Below are 19,308 nucleotides of genomic sequence, written 5' to 3'. Positions count from 1 at the left end.
TTCAGGGATTCCCAGAAGGCCACATCAGATAGGGAATCACTGGTTCGAGCAACCAGGATTTACCCTCCAGGGTGAGCAGATGCCTACCCTGAACAAAGTTGGTTATTTATTAGTTAGTGTCACCAGGGGTCTAATCACCGCCTCATAAATGATAGGCGAGCACTCTCTCTGAGCTAAGCCCAGCCCTTGTTATTTCGGCTTGAGGTGATGTCTTACAAAGTTGTCCAGGCTAATCCAAACTTGCTTTGTACCCAGACAAGCCATGAACTTGTGACTGTCTTTCCTCAGCCTCTCAAGGAGCTAGCCTGCACTACCAGGTCTGACTTCTTTTTCACTCTGTAGCCAGTGCTGGCCTCAAACTCACCATCTTCCTGCCTCGGCCTCCCAAGTGCTGGGGTTAGGGGCATTCACAACCACACCTGGCTAAAATCAGCTGTCTCTCGGCAAGAAAGTGGGAGCAGCGAAGGGTGCCTCTGAGAGGACTGCTTGTCCGAATTAAGCTCAGCCAAGACCCCAGGTGTGAAGCTTTACTTGTTGCTGGGGTCTCTCAGAGAGTCCCACCACAGCCTTGGGAGGCATAGGCTGGTATCTGTAGCCTAGAGAGGTTTGGGGACTTCCCAGGCCAATCACCTGCCTTGTGGCAAGCTAGAGTTTAGAGTTAAGCCTGGTGACCATAGTATCTACATTCTTAACCCAGTGCCAGGCTGCCTTCTTAGGGCACCGTGTGGGAGGTGCATGACCTGGGTGACACATGCTCTGGGAGGCACACAGTGTGGGGACACTTAATCCCAGCAGGTCAGCCTGCTTGTGCCACCCTGTGGAGTGGTGCACCACACCCATGAGGCTACCAGGGCTAGCCCCTCACTGAGGCTCTCCTTATACCTTGGGAACTAGTTTGCCTGGTGTGGACAACAGTATCAGCTGTGACCTTGCCCTGAGAAAAATACTTTGCTTTCTCATGGGTTGGTCACGGACTGTCCCTGGCAGGAGTCAAATCTGGAAGTGTGGAAGGTCACAGATACTGCTGGTAGTGCACATTGTGGTGACTGGAGCCCGTGAGAAGCCTTAGGCTTTAGAAGGATGGCCTGGGGCTGGATTCAAGACTCTGCAGGCTCCCAGCTGTGTGATCTTTGGAAAGTCACTCCCTCTTTGTGCCAGATTCTAGGGCCCCGTGATGGTTCCCGGCTCTTACTTAACCACCTGAAGAGCCATTGTGATATAGTGGGAGCAATGACATGGCAAGTTCATGTTCATTGGTCATTCAGAGTCTCCAGCGTCTTAACCTAGCTTCCTTCTGGAGATGAAGTGGAAATCCTACATTGTCTTGGGTGATTTGAGTGTGACCAACCTGTTCCCAGTGCTAAAAAGGCCCTGGAAGGATAGAACAATATTCTTCTAGACCAGGCACAGGGTGGCTGGGCAGCCAGGTCAGAGCTACCTTAACAATGGGGGGTGGGCATTGAAGCCATCACCCTGGAGCCTGACCCTTACCATCCCGAGAGTGAGGACAGCAAGCCAGTTCAGATGTGGTTCCTGGCTTGCGCATCTGCAGATGGCTGCAAAGTGTCTGAGCAGAACCTCTTCTTGAGTCAGTGGCTTCCCTCCCTCCACAGATTCTCCCAGGATAGCTGGTTGGTGTCTTCCATCCCCAGTCACAGCCTGGCCTATATGAGACACTGTCTCAAAAAAACAAGGGCTGGAGAGATGGCTCGGCATTTAAAAGCACTGAATGCTCTTCCAGAGGACCTGGGCTTGATCCCTAGCACAATATGACCACTCACAACCGTCCATATCTGTAGTTCCAGAGGGATCCGATGCCTTCTGGCCTCTTAGGGTTCTACATATATGTGGCACACAGATGTATACACAGCCAAAACACTCATGAAATAAACACCCACCCCCAATCCTAATAAGCAGGTTTATTTAGCTCAAGGTTCTGAAGGTTGGTAGATCTGAGACTGAGGGGTCAGCATTCAGATGTCATGACTTGGCAGAATCAGCCTGTGGGGAGGCTCAGCTTTCTGTCCCTTATGAAGCCACTGATGCAGCTCCTCAAGGTGGCTCAGGAGGCAGAGATGCTTGCTGCACCCCACATGGTGGGAGGAGAGGACTGACTGTTGCACCTTAGCCTCTGACCTCCACGAGAGTTCCACGCTGTACTCAGTGTGACACGCTCGTGTACACACACAAATGTAGATAAAAAATAAAAACCAGCAATGCGCACTCTGATAACTTCAACCCCAGTTACCACCCAGTGTGACAGCGCCAAATGCCGTCAACAGAGTACTTGCTGGGTCTTTTGTTCCTTTGCTTTGGTACTGGGAGTGGACTTCCTGTGTGTTGGGCAAGCACTCCACCACAGAGCTACATTCCCAACTCAGCAGATGACAGGCACATTAATTTTCAATATGAATCTCAGAGGAGCTTTTCAAGCATGGCAGTCACTTCCTAGAATAGTGATTGTGAGTGTCTTTGCACCTCCAGCCTCAATTTACTTTCTTTCTAAATAGGATATTATTCGTAAGTGTGGTGGCTCAGCCCAACACTCAGGAGGCGAAGAAAGGCAGATTTCCCTGTAGTTTACATAGGGAGTTCTAGGCCAGCCAAGGTACATAGTGAGACCCTGACTCCAAACAAACAAACAAATAAATAAATAAAGAAGCTGGCATATTACTGCTCCCGGGTCATGAGGGTGGCGTGAAATGAGAATTATACAGCACTCAGCATGAGGGCCAGGGAGATGCTTCATTCAGTAAAGTGTTTGCCGCATGAGCATGAAAACTTGAGTTCAGATCCCCAGCACCCACATCAAAACAAAACAAGACAACCACAAAACCCCAGGCACAGTGGCCTGGGCCTGTAACTACAGCTGTCACCAGGTTGGAGACAGGGAACAAGGTCGGAGATCCCTAGAACTCATTGGCTGGCCAGCCTCGCTGGTCTGTGAGCGCCAGGTTCAGTGAGATGCTCTATCTCAAAAAGCTAAGGTGAGTGCAATCAAGGGAGAGACCTGACCTTGACTCTGGGCTTTCCTATGGATGTGCACAGGCATGTACATGTGTATACACCACACATATGTGCACACACCACACGCACAACACTACTATTAAAATGGTAAGGTGCTCAGCATGGGGTCTGGCACATGGTGGTAAGTACTTGATGTACTATAGCTGTTGCTTAGTGATGACAATAAAGGGTGATGGTGAGTGTGTCAGGGCCTTGACACAACAAAGCTGAGGTTACCACCAAGTGACTCCAGTCTGCACCTAGCTGGGCCCTGAACCAGGAGATCCAGTGTCCCCCATACAGCCTTTAGCTTGACCCAGGTGGGCACTGCCTTCCTCCACAGGTGTGGCAGTGGGCCTTGATGGCCGGCCAAGGAGCCCCCCTGATCTCCACCCACCAGGCTAGACCCTCAGACAGCAGGCTCTGTAACCAGAGCTCCTTTCTCACTGGGACTTGGCAGGTTGCAGCGGGGCTCTGCCAGGTTCAGCCACCCACACCAGCCAGCAGCACCTTGCCTTGTCTCTGAGGAGTCATCAGAGTTGCCATATTTAACAGCAAAGGATCCAGGCCATTCACTTAAGTTTGAATGTAAAAGAAACAAATGACTTATTCATATAATACATCCCAACTATTGTATGGATGTAATTACACTACAAAACTTATTTTGGGCTCCCCGAAATTGGTTTAACTAAGTGGCCTGAATTTTATCTGGCACCCCTAGGCACCAGGCCCCACCCGCCTCAGACTCTGATTTGCTGGGTGTTATGGTGGCTTTAGGTCTGGGCACATAGAATTGGGTCTTCCAAGCTGAGCAGTTTATCCAGCTCATTGACCATGCTGATTGGCTAAGATATAGGGATATGACTCAGTCAGGGACCAGTGAGTATCAGCCTGGAGTGGGTATTAAGAGAGACCTCCAGAGGTTCCCAGAAGCAGAGACTGAATTACTTGGGATGCTTGAGAGCATTTATTTGTTTTGTGTGGTTTGTTTGGTTTGGTTTCTTGAGATAGTCTCACTATGTAGTCCAAGCTGGTCTTGAACTCAGATCTCCCTGCCTTAGCCTTCCAAGTGCCGGGATTGCAGGCATCTGACCTCCACCCCCATGACTGGTTTGAGTTTTTTCTACTTGTCTGTGCACCCTAAAGAAATAGGTTGGGTGGCACTGCAGAGGCCCTCCGACAGATGCTTTGGGGACAACTTGGAAGGAAGTGCACAATTCCCAAGCTAGAGCTGCCCCTGTCCTGCCTAAAAGCTCTTGGCTCCCAAGGCAGCATGCTTGCCCTTTCCACACCCCAGACATACTCCAGGACACCCCAGCTACCTACTGGGACAAAGGACAAATCTCCACTCCATGTTTTCTGTCTTTATTTTCTAAACAAAGCATGTGCTCCCCTGACAAGCCTTCCTACCCGATACCCCCTCCCCATGATCTGTAGCACCTCCCACCCCCCTCACCCCAGCCTGGTCTTTTAACAGGATGGCCAGTGCCGACTAGGGCAAGGTCATTGATTCTGGAGGACTGAGGTGGTGACATACCCAGAGGAAGTGGCCTACCCCCAGGAGAGGGACTCCAGGGCTCTCTGGAACCTGTCTACTAGGCCAAAAGGCAACACAGAGCAAAGACTGTGGGAAGTGTGGGCAGAAGCCAGGCAAGCTTACAACTCCAGTATACTGGTACCAGCATCTTGACCGTCCAGACCCCTCAGCCTGGGGCTGACCAGTTACTGCGGGCTGCTCTAGAGGGACATGGGCTCTGGCATGGGCACGTGTGTTCCTGGCTCTTTGGATGAGGCCTAATAAAAGGAGGCACTGGCAATGGTTGTAACTTTTCAGTTTCAAGTTCACCAGCTGCTGGGCGGGTGGGGCCTAAATGGCCTCAACTTCGCTGTCCGACTCCATGGTGTCCAGCGGCTGCAGCCTCAGGGAGTCGTAGTTAGGGGGTGGGGTTCCCGGAATAGGCAGAGTCTGTTGGTCAGGGTAGACCTCAGCATGGGGACTGTGGCTGGTTGTGTCAGGCTGGAAGCCAAAGTTGGTGTGGGCCTCCACCAGCTCGGCCACGGTGGGGGGCGGGCCAGTGTACGGTGCCTGTGGCCGCTTCCTGCGCAGGCCTTTGCAGAAGACCACCAGCTTGATGATGGTGATCCAAATGAAGTCGATAATGATCTCCCCAAACTCAATGAGGCACAGCACTGAGCCCCCCATCCAGAAGCCAAATTGGCCCCCTAGGTTAGAGAGCAGCCACACAATCTGTAGGAAACAGGAAAATGAAGGCTCAGGTCTGTCCAGGTTTAGGGGCCCTAATACCCACCTAGGGACTCGGGGATCCATGAGACAGTCCCCCACACACTCACATTGTTGGCTGGCGACTCCTCAATGGTGCGGTAGTTGAACTCTTGGAAGTAGATGTTGAGCTTGACAACACCCTTCCTACAGGAGGCAGCAAGGCAGGCTGGGACCGTGGCCTGTGCTCCCTCCCAGGATGGGTGCACACATGTGTCCCATGGGAAGGGCACTTCAAGGCACCCTGCCCACCACCTCCAGCCTGAGTTGCTGTCTGGAGTGGGGAGACCCAGACCAGACCTGGAAGTATTGCTCCTTCCCACTTGTTCTGAGCCTCAGAGCCACAAAGGACATCTGTCCCAGCACCTGTCCTGTGGACCTCTTTTTCATCCCTATGTCTGCCATTTTCCTAAAGGGTCTTCTGGCCTGAGAGGGTCCCAGAAGTCACTCTGAAGCTCCTCTCTGGGCCTAGGGTAGCCCAGGCCATATGCCACACATCCAAGAAGTATGGCTGCCTCAAGCAGGGTGACCAGGGACTGAGAGGGTGACAGAGGAGTGGTTCCCCATTTCATTGGGGATCCCTGGAAAGACTGGGCTGTCTCATTTCTCCAGGCCTTTCCCAAACTGAGCTCCCCCGCCCTGCCCCCCACCGTGCCCCTGGTTATCTTGGCCTCTTCTTGACTGGGAACGGCTCCTACTTCTCAAATGTCACCTGTTCACAGACCTCCCTGTCTCTCAGGCACTCGGAGGCTTCTCCCTGTTCCTAAAGGACAGGGGCTCGTGCAAGACACTCCTGGCGGGAAGCCCTTCCTGCATCTAAGCTCGAGGTTCCTGGTGGTGTAGACCTTGCCTTTCCTGCACTCAGAGTGTTTGTGTTGGATGGACGGAGACGTGGATAGATGAGGAAAACCAGAAGGATGGGCGTTAGCCAGACAACTCAGCAGGTAAACTGCTTGCCACACAAGCCTGATGGCCCGAGTCAATCTCAGGAATCCACATTAGGCTGGAAGGAGAGAAATGGCTCCACACAGTTGCCTTCTGACCTTCACATGCACACCATGGCATGCGTGTCCTACACACATACACACCACGCACAGGATAATTTTTTTTTTTTTAGAACGGAGGATGTGGTGATGGAGAGGTGCCGACATGTGGGAACCCGGCCCTTCCGTTATACACTGAGCCCTCAGCTACCTCTCTTCCTCCTCCAGTCTTGCACTGGATTTTAACAGCAAAAGGAATTTGGGCAGCTGTTCCACGTGCAAACCCCGCCCCGGGCGCTGGTTCCTCCCTTTTCTGCCTTTGCTAGCCCTGACCACATGCCTTACCTGCTCACGGTGATGTTTGCACTCTGGTCCCGCTCCTGAGACAGGACATGGAAGATCCAATCCTAGAACCCAAGAAGGCAGCTGAAAGGAAGGGACACACACACACACACACACACACACACACACACACACACACACACATACACACACACACACACACACACACACACACACAGCAGCCCCGAACCTTCCAGAAGTCTGAGCCTTGAGTTGAGAGCAGAGGAACTCACAGATGCCTGGCTATCATCAGAGGAGGAGCTCAGCTCTCTAGATGCCCTCTCCCCAGGCGGGTATTGTCTCAGCCTCGTGCCCGTCTCTGGCCACGGCACTTGCTCTTCTTTCTGCTCAGAATCCTCCCTGCCCTCCTGGCCAGCTCTGCCTCTGGCCATGGCTCTCTCGCACCTCCGTAGAGAGGCCTTCCCTGACCTGCCGTCCAAGCACTTTCTCTGCTGTCCACTCCCGTTGTTTCTGTCCCCCCAGCCGTGACTTGGAAAGGATATTTCTGCGTATATATCTCTCACTGACTGGGCTATGCACTCTGTAGAGGGAAGACTCTGCTGTCCCTGGCCTAGTGCCTGGGAGAGTGTGGGTGGAGTGGAAAGAAGGGGGGACCGAGGGAGGAAGCGATGTAGAAGTGGATGGAGGGGGAGAGGGAAAGAAAGATGGAGGGGGAGAGAGGGAAAAGACTCTAAAGTCCCAGGCTTGTTCTCAACCCAAAGAGAGAGGAGAGGAGCTCGGTCTTCTGCCTTCTCACCTCAGAGGCCTCGGAAGGCCAGTCGGCCATGGAGATGGTCATCTTGTACTGGGTGTCACTGGAATAGAGAAGCCAGCCCTGTTGCTGTGCCGGATCGCCCTGCGCCCACCTCCCCAGCGCCGGCAGTCCCCTGTGCCACACTCACTTGCAGGACTCCTTGCACATGCTGAGGCAGGTCTCTCTCTGGGCCACACTCATCTGTAGGTTTAGGTAGCAGTAGGCTTCATGGGAGAGAGAGAGGCGGTCAGGAGCTGGGGGGGGCTGCTTCCGGGGGCCCCCACTCCTCCAGGGAGCCTCTGCTCTCCTCCTATGTCACCTAAGGGGGACTCAGGCCAAGCCCCCATCACTAAGAGCATTGCCCACACCTCACATGGGGTCCTCCTAAACATTCTAGATGCAGCTCAGCAGGTCAGAATGTCCTCTCCTTTGTCCCTCCTCATCCTTACTCAGAAGATGGCTTTTGGGGTCGTGTACAGAAGGATGAGCCACCAGAAATGAACAAATAAATCAATGCATGCTTTCCTCATTTGTATATTGTAATGATGATAGGACCCGCATCCCTGGACTGACTCCAATCCCCCAGCGCCCTCAGTGTCAGGCTCCATCTGTGAAGGAACCCATTGAGGGTTTGTCCTGTGATGTGGACCCCGAAAGCCACCATCACAACAGCAGCTTCTTCAGTGTCCCCCCTCCAGCCCAGTTCCCTTCATGCATGGTTGCACATGCCGAGGATGGATTCATGGTTTTGTGTGTACACACACTCGTGCAAACACCGGAAGCAGGGTGCCTGCTCATGGGCACACACAGGTACTGCAGGGACGCGGTGTTCTGTGCACGAAGACACAGCCATACCTTTCCTATGTGCACCTGAAGATGAATCTATACATGCTGCACACTCTCCAGCAGCCCTGTTCCCTGGCTCATGTGTGTGCAGGGATGTACACAGCACACACATGCCTGGAGGGACTGTTCATCCCCACACCTGTGTGTCTCAAGCATGTACTTCGCAGAATCAAGATGGGGGGAAGGAAGGTTCTTTTGGAGAGGGGGCTGGGGAGGGAGGGGCCCCCTTAGCGAGGGGATTGTCTTCCTGTGCTGCACTCACCCCAGTCCGGGAAGTCCCTGTTGTTGCAGTATTTTTCCCCAGCAGGCAGTGGGTACAAGTAGTGGCCACAGCTGCAGTTGTGGACCATGTGGTCTTGGAAACAGGAGTGAAGACAGGCCTGGGGGTGCAGAACAGATCTCAGGCATGGTGGGATGGTCCCACTCCAGTACCAGAATGAGGGACCCCAGAGAAGTTGCTGCCAGGGGACTTAGGGACTATGGGGACTCTGAGGTGCAGTCTTCTGGCTAAGAACCTGCGGTGATCAGGCAGAGCTGCAGCTGCAGGCCCTGCAGTCAGGCCACAGCTGTTCTTGTACATTGGACCCCATGGCAGCTTCTTGGGCCCTGCACAGGGACTCAGGCCAGATCCCAGCAGCCTCCATCTCTCCACCCAAAGCTGGGTCCTGTAGATGGCGTGAGCCGGAGTGAGTGGCCTGCCTCAAATAAACTAGTAAGAGCTCCTCCAGCGAAGTACCAGCACCCCTCCTGAGCTCTGTGCACACAGAGACCCAGAAAGACTGCGGGCAAGCTGGCTCAGATCTGCTTTCTTATGGGGAGAAGAGGTGGGACCCTCAAGGGAGGCAGGGGGTGATCTTTAATGAATCAGAGCTGAGGGGAGGTGGAGCAGAGGAGCCACACAAGTCCCCAGCCCTGAGAACTGGATGTAGTGAGGACACTTTCGAGGCCCCAGTGTCCATGATGTTTAGGTCATTCTGACCTGGTTCCAGTCCACTCACAGACCAGCTATATGTCCTGAAGCAGGTGATTAACTTGTGAGCCTCAGTTTACTCATGGAGAAACAGGATACTGGTCATACCTGCCTTCCAAGGTTGGAGGACTCAGCTCAGTGTCAGGCGCTTGGTAAGCAGTTATTACGCCTGCTCCTTCCCTCCTGTGCACGTCCCAAGTGTTGACTACTGTGGCCTCCTACCTCCAACCCATGCCCACTCCTCATGCCTCTGCCCACTCCCTCCTTCCCTGCCCCCTCTCCTTCAGACCAATGCATCGGACTTCTCCCAGAGGGACCGCCGAGATTCCCACTGGCAGGAGGTGCGGTCAAGAGGAGACAGCCGGGGTCAGAGGAGGGACTGAGTTCAGGAAAAGAGGTGTCATCCCCACCCTGTGCTTGAGCTGGAGTAGCCCAGGCAGCCCCTGGTAGGAAGTGGGCAGTAGGCAGAACTTCTGGCAGGGTCTAGATTTCTGCTCTTGCCCTGAAAGGAGCAGGCACTGAAGTTGCCCGGGAATGTAGCTAGTCCTCCTTATCCATGCTCCCTGCCTCTGTCTGTCTGTCTGTCTATCCATTCCTCTGGAAGCTCCAGAGGTGCCCAGAGTTCTCCACAGCCGACAGAAGCCCCTCAGACAGGAAGCGGCCAAGCCAGCCCATGTGGGGGTGTGTAATGCCAAACTCAGGGCTCCCCGACATGGAGGTAAGCACTCTGCTTGCCTTTGTTCCCTCATCTCCCCAGGCAGGCTGGGCTGGGAGAAAAAGTCAGCAAGCTATCTGTCCATTTGGTCCCTTAGGCAAGATTTGTTCTCTGCTCCCAAGACTGTAGAGAGAAGGTTCCAGGCTGACCTCAGAGATCAAAACAAGAGAAAGCTCCCGGCTACAGCAGGGACACTTGAGGAGGGCTACCCAAGAGGGACTTCCTCAGATTAATTGGTGAGCATTCAGTTCAGGGCCTGTAGAACCCAGTTTTCCTCATTCCTGCACAAGAGCTGAAAAAAGCCATGTGCATCATAGGGTTTCATCATAGGGTGCCTCAAGGATAGCACATGGCCAACCTGCTGCAGTTAATGCATCCATAAATGCTGCTGCTGCTGCTGCTGCTGCTGCTGACATATTGATATCACAGAAGGATGAGAATTCCATCCTGGTGTTCCCCCAGGGACACCTGCCAAGGGGACCTAAGAGTGGCTAGCCCTGGACCTTGGGTGAGAAAACAGAACTCTGGTCTTTGCAGCACCATGGTCCCCTGTGCTACTTACAAAGGTCCAGCCAGGTCTGCCTGGCGCTGCATGCCTGTAATCCCACTACTGAAAAGGCTGAGGAAGGGGGATTGTGAATATCAGGCTAGCCTGGGCTACATAGGGTAACCCAATCTCAGATAAGTAAGTAAATAAGAAATAAAAAATTTGGCAGAGCCGGCCCAGCCCTTGTAGGGAGCTGAGGTAAAGGGGACAGGGCCCCCCATGGTCACCAACTCTGCGGAGCCTTCCCACCTGGATGGAGTACGTGGTGTTGTAGTCACTGTAGAGGTTCTGAATGGCGACATCGGAACCATTCATGGTGCACGGACTGTAGGGCTCCCCCTTGCGCTGCAGCTTGTCCTGTGGAGAGAGGTGGCTCATGGAGACCCCTGGTAGCCTCTTCTTCCCACGGAGCCCATGGGATACTGCAAAGGGATGGGGAGTTGCGGGTCCCAGAAGGTGCCAGAGGGGGCGCCAGAGGGCTCAGCATGTCTGAGCCATTGCCAAAGACTGAGGTTGGCCCTGAGGCAAAGGTGTGCCTGGGGTCGTGAATGCTACTTTCAGGATGTGGGAGGACATGCCCTCAGCCCTCTCCACTCAGGCTGCCTGGGGGCCCCGGCTGTACCACCAGCACCCCGATGGACGTCTCGGTTCCCGCCATAGCGTAGATGCCCTCTTCTCTGATGAAGGGGTACGTCCTCTGCTCATGCAGCATCAGCCTGGCCCCTGCTGTGGACGCAAGGAAGGGGACATAGTCCTCCTGGCCGATGTCCAGGGTCAACTTGAGACCTACGAGGGAAAGATAGCGAGGGCGGTTGAGCTTGGACATCGCCCAGATGGAAGGGAGACGCGCCACCCAAGTGTTCAAGCCTCAATTCAGCCAAGGGGCCCATAATCTCCTCCTGGGCTCTCGTCTACACAGCACGCCCTGCCCACCCACGGTGCCCAGCCCATTCCATCCCACACAGCACGTGACCTCATCCTCCCCATTCAGTCCTTTCCTGTTCCGCCTCTGAAGACGCTTTTCCCTCGCTCTGGAATGCCGTTCCCGCCCTCTCCTTTCTTCTGGAACATTCCACTCTTTCTCCAGGCTGCAGTCAGTATCACTTCCTCCAGCGGCTTTCCTGTTTGTTCAAAGTCGTCTGTGTGCCCTCTCCTAGCTCTGGAACGTTCCTTCCCAAGACCCGCCTCACTCCTGTTCTCACTGTCAGAGTTCTTCCCAGCTGGGCTGCCTGGTTCCCAGGCAAAGGCCTGCTCCCAGCCCTGAGCTTGGGGCACTGGGGTGACCATCCCTGTCTGAGACAGCCAGAGCAATCACTCACTTAGCATTTGCTACATATTATGTGCTAGTGAGGTGCTCATTTAAGATAGGATCTGGCTATGTAGCCCAGGCTGGCCTCAAACTGGTGATCTTCCCATCTCAGCCTCTTGATTGCTGAGATCACAGGTTTATGCCATATTGCCTGGCTATAAGGTGCTTTACTAGATACAAAATATCACATTGGATGCTCACAAAAATCTCATGAGGTACTATAATTATCCCCATTTTACAGGTAAGCAAACTGATGCACAAAGAAATAATGGGACCTCTCTAAGGTCACACAGGGAGGAAGTGCAATTTCTGGGTTCTAACCAGGCTCATTGGCTACTTATTGTACTTATGTGTCTCTCAAGCGAGTAGTCCAGCAGTCTGTTGACTGTTTTCACTAACAAGGGCTGGGTTAAGACAGTCAGCTCCGTGGCCTCCTCTCGGCCAGTAACTCTGATGGTCAAGGAAGGCCATCTTGCCTTTCGATAGTTAACAGTGTCACAGCCTGAGACTGTGTGCCGTGCCCCCAAATGTGGGTGTCTGGGTGTCTGTCAAAGCCTCTCCAAGATCTCACTTTGGAGCTGAGGCCGATCTTAAACTTGTGATCTCTTCAGCCCAGGGTTGGATTTACAGGTGTATCCCATAACAGGCAGCGTCCACCAGCCTTCCTCTAGAGGACAGGGCAGTGGAATGGGGATCCGCCATCAGCCAAGTTCCCCTGCCTCTCCGCTCTTTGCTCTTTCCTGCTGTTGGGCTCCAGTCCAGTCAGCACCTTGGACCAATTGTGTAGAAACTTCTCAGCATGCCGCAATCATGATGAACAGGCCCGATTTCCTGATCAGATGAGGTGACTTCTTAACACAAAGATGCAGTGACTCAGGAGCTGAATATTGTTGTGGGCTATTCTAAGTTACCATGTACTGTACTCTTAAAGAAGAAACTGAGGACTTGAAAACCTAGTACAGCCATGAGCTCTGTGGTTTCTGAAACATCATGGTATTCAACAACAAAATGGGAATACTAGCCTAGACCCCAGCCTCATCCTAACACTAACATTAACCTTAACCTAACTCCAGCTTTAACCTAACCATAACCCTAACCCTAACCCTAACCTTAACCTAACCGTAACCTAACCCTAACCTTATCCTAATCATAACCCTAATTCTAAATATAACCGTAACCCTAACACTCACTGCAACTCTAACCTAACCCCTAAAACTAACCCTAATCCTAACCCTAACCCCTAACCTTTACCCTGGGCAGACCCCCCCCCCACAGGGCTACCCTGGTCTGTCGAAGAAGGGAGTGGACCACTGTCACCTTTCCAACACTCCAGAGAGGCAGCGTCTCTTGGTGTCTCCTTGCAAACCAAAACTCACCGAATTCAGTCCCAGGGTTGGCAGAAGGAAGCGCCTTCTCTGTCATGCCCCAGTTGAAGATGTAGCAGTTGCCATAATCAGGGTAGAAGATAGGTGTGAAGTTCCTGAAATAAACAGGATAGGCTGGAGGGCTGGAAGCTTCCCCTGGGCAGAGGGGTCCCCCAAAGGGCGCTGTTCTGCTCTGCTGAAGAGGGAGTGGGCCGCTGCTGCCGCCTTTCAAACACTTCAGGGAGGGAGGCAGAGGGGGAGGCTAAGTCTAGCCCCCTGCCCCCTGCCGTGGAAGCCAGCAGGGGATCTCCTGGGAGGCTCTGAGGGGGAAGAGAGGGAGTCTTTCCTGGCTGGGGCTGGTTTCACCTTTGTGGCTTGTGAAGAAGAAAAGTTCTCAGACGCTTGCCTCAGTCACTACACCTTCAAGAGGATGTGGCCTTGTCCTGATCCCTTCTGCTTTTGACTTTGAGACTGTTTCACTGTGCGGCCCAGGCTGGTCTGGGGATGGGGGTCCTCGGCTCTGCCCCTCCAGTCCTGGGGTTCTGGGTGTGTACCACTCTGCCTGGCTTTGTGATGGCTTCTTGTAGCTCTCTAAAGGTGAGAGCTCCCAAAACGATGCTGTTGCCATGTTCAAAACAATCAGCAAAATCTCTCAATGCTATTGATTAAATATGCGGTTCCCGGTCCCATTTGTCTCACAAATGTTTGTTTTTACAATTTGTTTATTTAAATCAAAACCCAAGTAACTTTAATGGGTGGTTTAATTGTAATTGGTTAAATAAGCCCTGTTAATCTCTTTTGATTGTGTCACTTGGGCTGATAAGCAAAGCCACACCACGCAAGCCTGACAACCTGAGATTAATTCCCAGGACCCAGAGTGGAAAGAAAACCAAGTGTCAGGAGTTGTCCTCTGCCCCCACAGATACACCACGGCAGCCATGCACACGTGCGCACACACACACACACACACACACACACACACACACACACACACACAAAATCAAATGAAAAGTTTCAGTTTGATCCAGGTAATAATCGAAGATTGGTAACCTTGTCCAAAAATGAGATCACACAGGACAGAGACTCTATCTACTGTTATCGAGAACTGGAGTCTGGAGGATTCGTTAAACAATAGCATGGGCAGTCATAAAAAATGCAGACAGCGGGGAACTTAATGGTTGGTAACCCAGTTCCTTCAGTAAATAAATTGTGCAAGAGAAATGGAAATCACCTATAGACGAACAGAAACTCAAAATTCACAGTGTGTGAGATCAAACTCTACACACTCACCTCATGTGTGCAAGCTGGAAAGTGGATTTCAAAGACGGGAGAAGGAGGAATAGCAGTTGCTAAAGGCTGGGGATGGGCGCAGAGGGAGAGTGGGTACCGAGTCCCCAACGGCTGGGAACTGCAAAGTGGGATGAGTAATAGCAAAATCATCCCTTCGAAAGAGGGAGGTCTGCTGTGGTACCTCAGGGCGATGGCAGCTCATGACAAGGTCTTACATATTTTACATAAAGCTAGAAAAGAGGGCTGGTGTGGTGGCCCATGCCTGTCGTCCAACCACTTCAGGTAGTGAGGCCTTATTTTGAAAAACAAACAAATAGAAAAACCAGTCTAAGCCGGATGGTGGTGGTGTACACCTTTAATCCCAGCACTCGGGAGGCAGAGTCAGGCGGATCTCTGTGAGTTCGAGGCTAGCCCAGTCTATAGTGTGAGATCCAGGACAGGGACCAAAACTACACAGAGAATCCTGTCTTGACCCCCACCCCCTGCTCTCAAAAAAGAAAAAGAAAAACCAGTCTAATAACAAAATCTAAAAGTAAGGTTTCCCTGTGAAGGAAGGGTAAGTATTTTGGAAGGTGGCCATGCCTTGATTTGGTCACTGTGTGTAGCAGAAGCAGGGTATGGGCATACTGTCCCCACACAGTGAGTACATGTGGATACACATAAGTATACACAGCATGTATGTATACACAATCCTATCCAGTTTTTAAAAAAGGGATTATTTGATTAAAAAGCAAATCGCAAGCTTGGTAGAGTGGTGCATGCCTGCAGTCCTAGCACTGGGTTGGACTGTTCCTCCATCTCTGCTCTGTGATGTGGATGTGCTCGTGGCCATCAGAAGTAACGCTGAAAGTGTTCCTCAGCGGTCGGTAGGACGGCTCATCCGGTAAGCGTGCTTGCTGACAAGCCTGACCTCCAGAGTCCATTCCCCAGGAGCCACACTGTGGGGAGGGAGAACTGGCTCCCACAAGTTACTCTCTGACCTTCGAATGTGGGCTGTGGCATGTGACTCCCATGAATGAATGAATGAATGAATGAATGAATGAATGAATGAATGAATAAGTAAATGGTTTAAAAGTATTCTTCAAAATAAAACCAAAAAGAATCCCCAAGCAAATACCTGTGTATCTATTCTGTTCTTTTATTTTATCAAAACCGAGAAGGAACAGGGTAAGTCCACCAAACATGTGAAATTTAAATATCAACTGATGTTCCACATCACCACAGCCAGCCCTGCCTGTTTCGGTATACATCATCTCCCTTGATCCTCAGGATAACCAAGTGTTATTCTCCCATGCTCTCATAAGGAAGTCCTGTGTTCAGTCTCCCGTCTCAGTCTCTGGGCTCCAAACAGAATGAGATGGCCCAGCACAGAAACAGAAATCCTACCTAGGCGCCATCCCTGGCTTTCTCTGCCACCATCAGATGGGGCTGGCCTGCTCAACCGCTGGGCTTTGGTTTTCCGAAACAGTACAAAAAGGATGAGTAATAACTGGCTTTCCTTGGCCCTACAAACATTGCTAGAGGTGGGCACTGGGCTGGAGCAGCCAGGAAAACAGGATGGGGCTGCCCCAGCTTGTCCAATTCTACCTAAGGCTCGGTCTCTGGCCCAAGCTCCCCAGGACTCCTGGCCCCCTTGTTCCCCAACAGCCATCTCATGCTAGAATCCCTGCAGAAGTCCTGTTCCCACCTTTGCTCTCTCTGTTTTGCCGTGCAGCATCAGGACCACTGTCTGTGATGAGGCAAGGCACACCCCTCTCAGATCCCTCCAGGGGCTCCGTGCTGTTCACAGCCCCTTCCCTTCCCTTAGCCCCTTCCCCCTCATCCACTACACTTCAGCAACACTCCAGATGTTTGCAAACACAGCCTCTGCACACGCACTGTTCCCTGCCGCGTCTAGAACATTATCTAACCAGCCCATCCATCAAACATCTGCTTTCTTCATTTCCTTCAGTTTCATCTCCTCTGAGACTCCCGAGTCTCCCCGCACCCCTTGCAAGTCATAGAACTTAGCTGACTATGACAAGGAGTTGGGAATGGACCCCCCTACATACACACACAAGACTGGGAAATCACCCTGATTTAGTCGCTTATCTATCTGCTGCGTCTGCAGTGGGCCGTAGGTCTAAGGAGAGCCATGACCTTGGATCTGTAGGATGATAGCCCAGAGGTCACTGGCTCAGAGTAGTCTGCCTTGAACTGACTTCTGGCTTTGCCCTTTCCTAGCCCAGTGAGCTGGACGGTGTCCTTTAATGTCACTGAGCTTCATTTTCACCATCTACTCACATGTCCCAGGGACAATAGCAGCAGCCACTACCTTCCAGGACTGAGCAGAGGGAGAGATGCCTGGCATACTGTGACATTCAAAGTGCCTTGGCTGGTACTGTCCACACCTCTGTCCACACCAGGGCCTGGAACACAATGCAGCAGCACACAGACTCTTGGTAAATATTTGTTGAATAAACTGTAATATGTGATAAGGACATTGGGAGAGATAAACCGGGGGTAGAGGTGGGTCAGGGAAGGTGTCTCGGCCAAGGTGGGGCCTGAGGAGACTCAAAGGCTGAGGAAGAGGTGGTGGAGTCTCCTAGGCAGGGAAAGGAAGGGCGTGTCTTAATGGGGGCATAGCATCAGGCGCTCTGAGTGGGCACCGCATGGTCTCTACACTGTGTGGGTCAGAGCTGAGACCACACACAGGCAGAGAGCAGAGCAAACAGGCTGCAGCCAGGCCCTGCTCTGAAGGGAGAGGCCTCGTCCCAGGCTGTGAGGACATAGTGTTCCCAAGTGACTGTCTTGGGCAGATGCAACTCAGAAGGGAGCAGGAGGCTGCCAGGGTGAGGCTGCAGGCTGCCTCCTGCAGACTGAGCTCTGGGTCGTCATCTCTGCCGACTATTCATTCGTTGGTAATGCCTGTCACCTAGAGAGACTATGCACAGATTTAGTAACCTCTAGCTCCAGAGCAAGGGTTCCCTCTATAAATGTTTTCTGAGATAGGGGACATGAATGCAAAGGCCAGCAAGCAAGTCAGAAATGCCTGGGAGATAGACAGGGACCTCACGGTCACTTGTGGTGCCAGATACACTTGTGGAGACTTGAACTTAGGACCAGACTGGACAACATAGCTAGAAGAGGAGAGGGAAGGGAAGGGGGCAGAGGCAGGAAAGACGGCTCAGTTGGGAAAGTGTTAACTGTCAAAGCATGGGGACCTGAGTTTAGATTCCTAGCATCCACGAGTCTGCTTGCCCACTCCCCCACGTCATGTGACCACTTGCCTACTCCATCAAATCATGTGACTCACTTCCCAAGAGAGGAAGATGATGTCATGTGTGCTCTACCCTGGCCACCGTGCTCTGCCAGCTGTGATTCCTTTCAGGTGTCAGGTGGCCTCTGAGGCTGGCTTCTCTGAGCCCATCACCCCTGCTGAGATCAAACAGAACAGGTCCACCCACATCCAGGGCTTCCCATGAGACATCCAAACAGTCCTCTGAAGCATTCAAGGTCACTCCCAACAAAGAAGTCGGAGAAATGGTCCTAACCAAAGAGGCTCCATGTTCAATGCTGCCTGCCCTCCTAGACAGAATCCTTGACAGGAAAATGTCGTGTGGGAAAATGGATGAAATCAGAACAAAGCATGTTGAGATGCAAGTTTGCATTCTTTGCCGTTTGCATTTGTGGTGCTGGGGGTCTGACCCAGGACCCTTACCCGCTAGATGAGTGCTCTGCCCCTGACCTATATCACACCATTTTCTTAGTTATGACAGATTACAGTTGAGAGGCAGGATGTTAAGGAAAGAGATCACTGGCCAAGGGATCAAAGAGAGTCCTATGTGCTGGTTTTGGCAGTGTGTGTGTGTGTGTGTGTGTGTGTGTGTGTGTGTGTGTGTGTATGTGGTTTATATGTGTGGTGTATATGTGTGTGTATAGTGTATGTATGTATGTGCATGTGTGTGTGTTGTGATATGTGTGCATATGTGTGTGTGGTTTATATGTGTGGTGTATATGTGTGTGTGCATGTGTGTGTGTTGTGTGTGTATGTGTGTGTATGCACTCTTGGTCACAAGGAGAGGCCAGAGGAAGATGTTGGGTGTGCTCCTCCGTCACTCTCTCTCACTCTCTACCTCATTCCCTTGATATAGTGTCTCACTAAACCTGGAGTCAGGCTGTCAGCTAGCAAACACCAGTGATCTTCCTGTCTCTGTTCCTGGTGCTGGGGGCTACAAGAATATGCAGCCACACCCAGCTTTTTACATGAATTCCAGGGATTCAAACTCAGGTCCTCTCACTTGCATAGGAAGTGATGTTATCCTCTGAGCCATCTCCTCATTCCGCTGTCTGCCACTTTTCAACAAATAGGAAAGAATTCCACAATCAGCTGATTTTTTAAAAATGTGGGCACCAGGTACAGTTCTAAGCTCTTTAACATAGGCCAACTCATTCAATCCTCCCAGGAGCTCTGTGAGGTCACTTCACTGACCCCCTTTTTTAGATAAGGAAACAGAGGCATAGAGAAGCTAAGTAACTTTCTGATCCTCCATTTGTGGTAGAATCACTGCCAAGAAGCAGATATTTCTTGTAAAGACCCTTGTACGGTGTGAGTGAGGTCCTGAGTCAATGTGTATTGTTGACATGGGTATGGCCATGTCAAGTGCCCCAGTGTCTCAGACCCATGGGAATGGCAAAGTCTTCCCTGGGTGAGGTCCAGAAGGACGGAAAGCTTTCCTCAGGTCCAAGTGCAAATATTGACAGCGTGCAGAAAATGTCTACCATAGCTCTCTCCCCTGAAGAGCAGGCCTGAAGACTTCTCCCCAACAGAGACTGCTCCTACCAGGATCAGCTAAGCCTGTCTCCCCGATCCAGCTGTATGTCATAAGCCAGGCCTCCCCATCTATCTGGCGTAATAATCC

The 19,308-nt window shown here is 52.1% G+C and overlaps 1 protein-coding gene across 4 annotated transcripts in view; it reads right to left on the bottom strand.

The window, feature by feature from the left end:
- Window positions 1-4,355: 4,355 nt before the first annotated feature.
- Scnn1b (sodium channel epithelial 1 subunit beta) overlaps window positions 4,356-19,308 on the bottom strand; it is a 60,164-nt gene continuing 45,211 nt past the window's right edge. For all 4 annotated transcript variants that reach the window (XM_006980337.4, XM_006980338.4, XM_076551646.1 and 1 more), the window contains 9 exons: window positions 13,130-13,233; window positions 11,067-11,230; window positions 10,694-10,801; window positions 8,475-8,592; window positions 7,515-7,590; window positions 7,370-7,427; window positions 6,616-6,677; window positions 5,359-5,434; window positions 4,356-5,254 (listed from right to left, as the gene is read on the bottom strand). In XM_006980337.4, the coding sequence (XP_006980399.1) occupies window positions 4,874-5,254; window positions 5,359-5,434; window positions 6,616-6,677; window positions 7,370-7,427; window positions 7,515-7,590; window positions 8,475-8,592; window positions 10,694-10,801; window positions 11,067-11,230; window positions 13,130-13,233 (1,147 nt within the window). In that variant the 3' untranslated portion in view covers window positions 4,356-4,873. The remainder of the gene's footprint in view (window positions 5,255-5,358; window positions 5,435-6,615; window positions 6,678-7,369; window positions 7,428-7,514; window positions 7,591-8,474; window positions 8,593-10,693; window positions 10,802-11,066; window positions 11,231-13,129; window positions 13,234-19,308) is intronic.

The sequence above is a fragment of the Peromyscus maniculatus genome, chromosome 1 (assembly GCF_049852395.1).
Source record: "Peromyscus maniculatus bairdii isolate BWxNUB_F1_BW_parent chromosome 1, HU_Pman_BW_mat_3.1, whole genome shotgun sequence".
In the NCBI taxonomy this organism is placed as follows: domain Eukaryota; kingdom Metazoa; phylum Chordata; class Mammalia; order Rodentia; family Cricetidae; genus Peromyscus; species Peromyscus maniculatus.
Note: the sequence above shows the minus strand (reverse complement) of the source record. Positions and strands in the feature narration are given on the sequence as shown.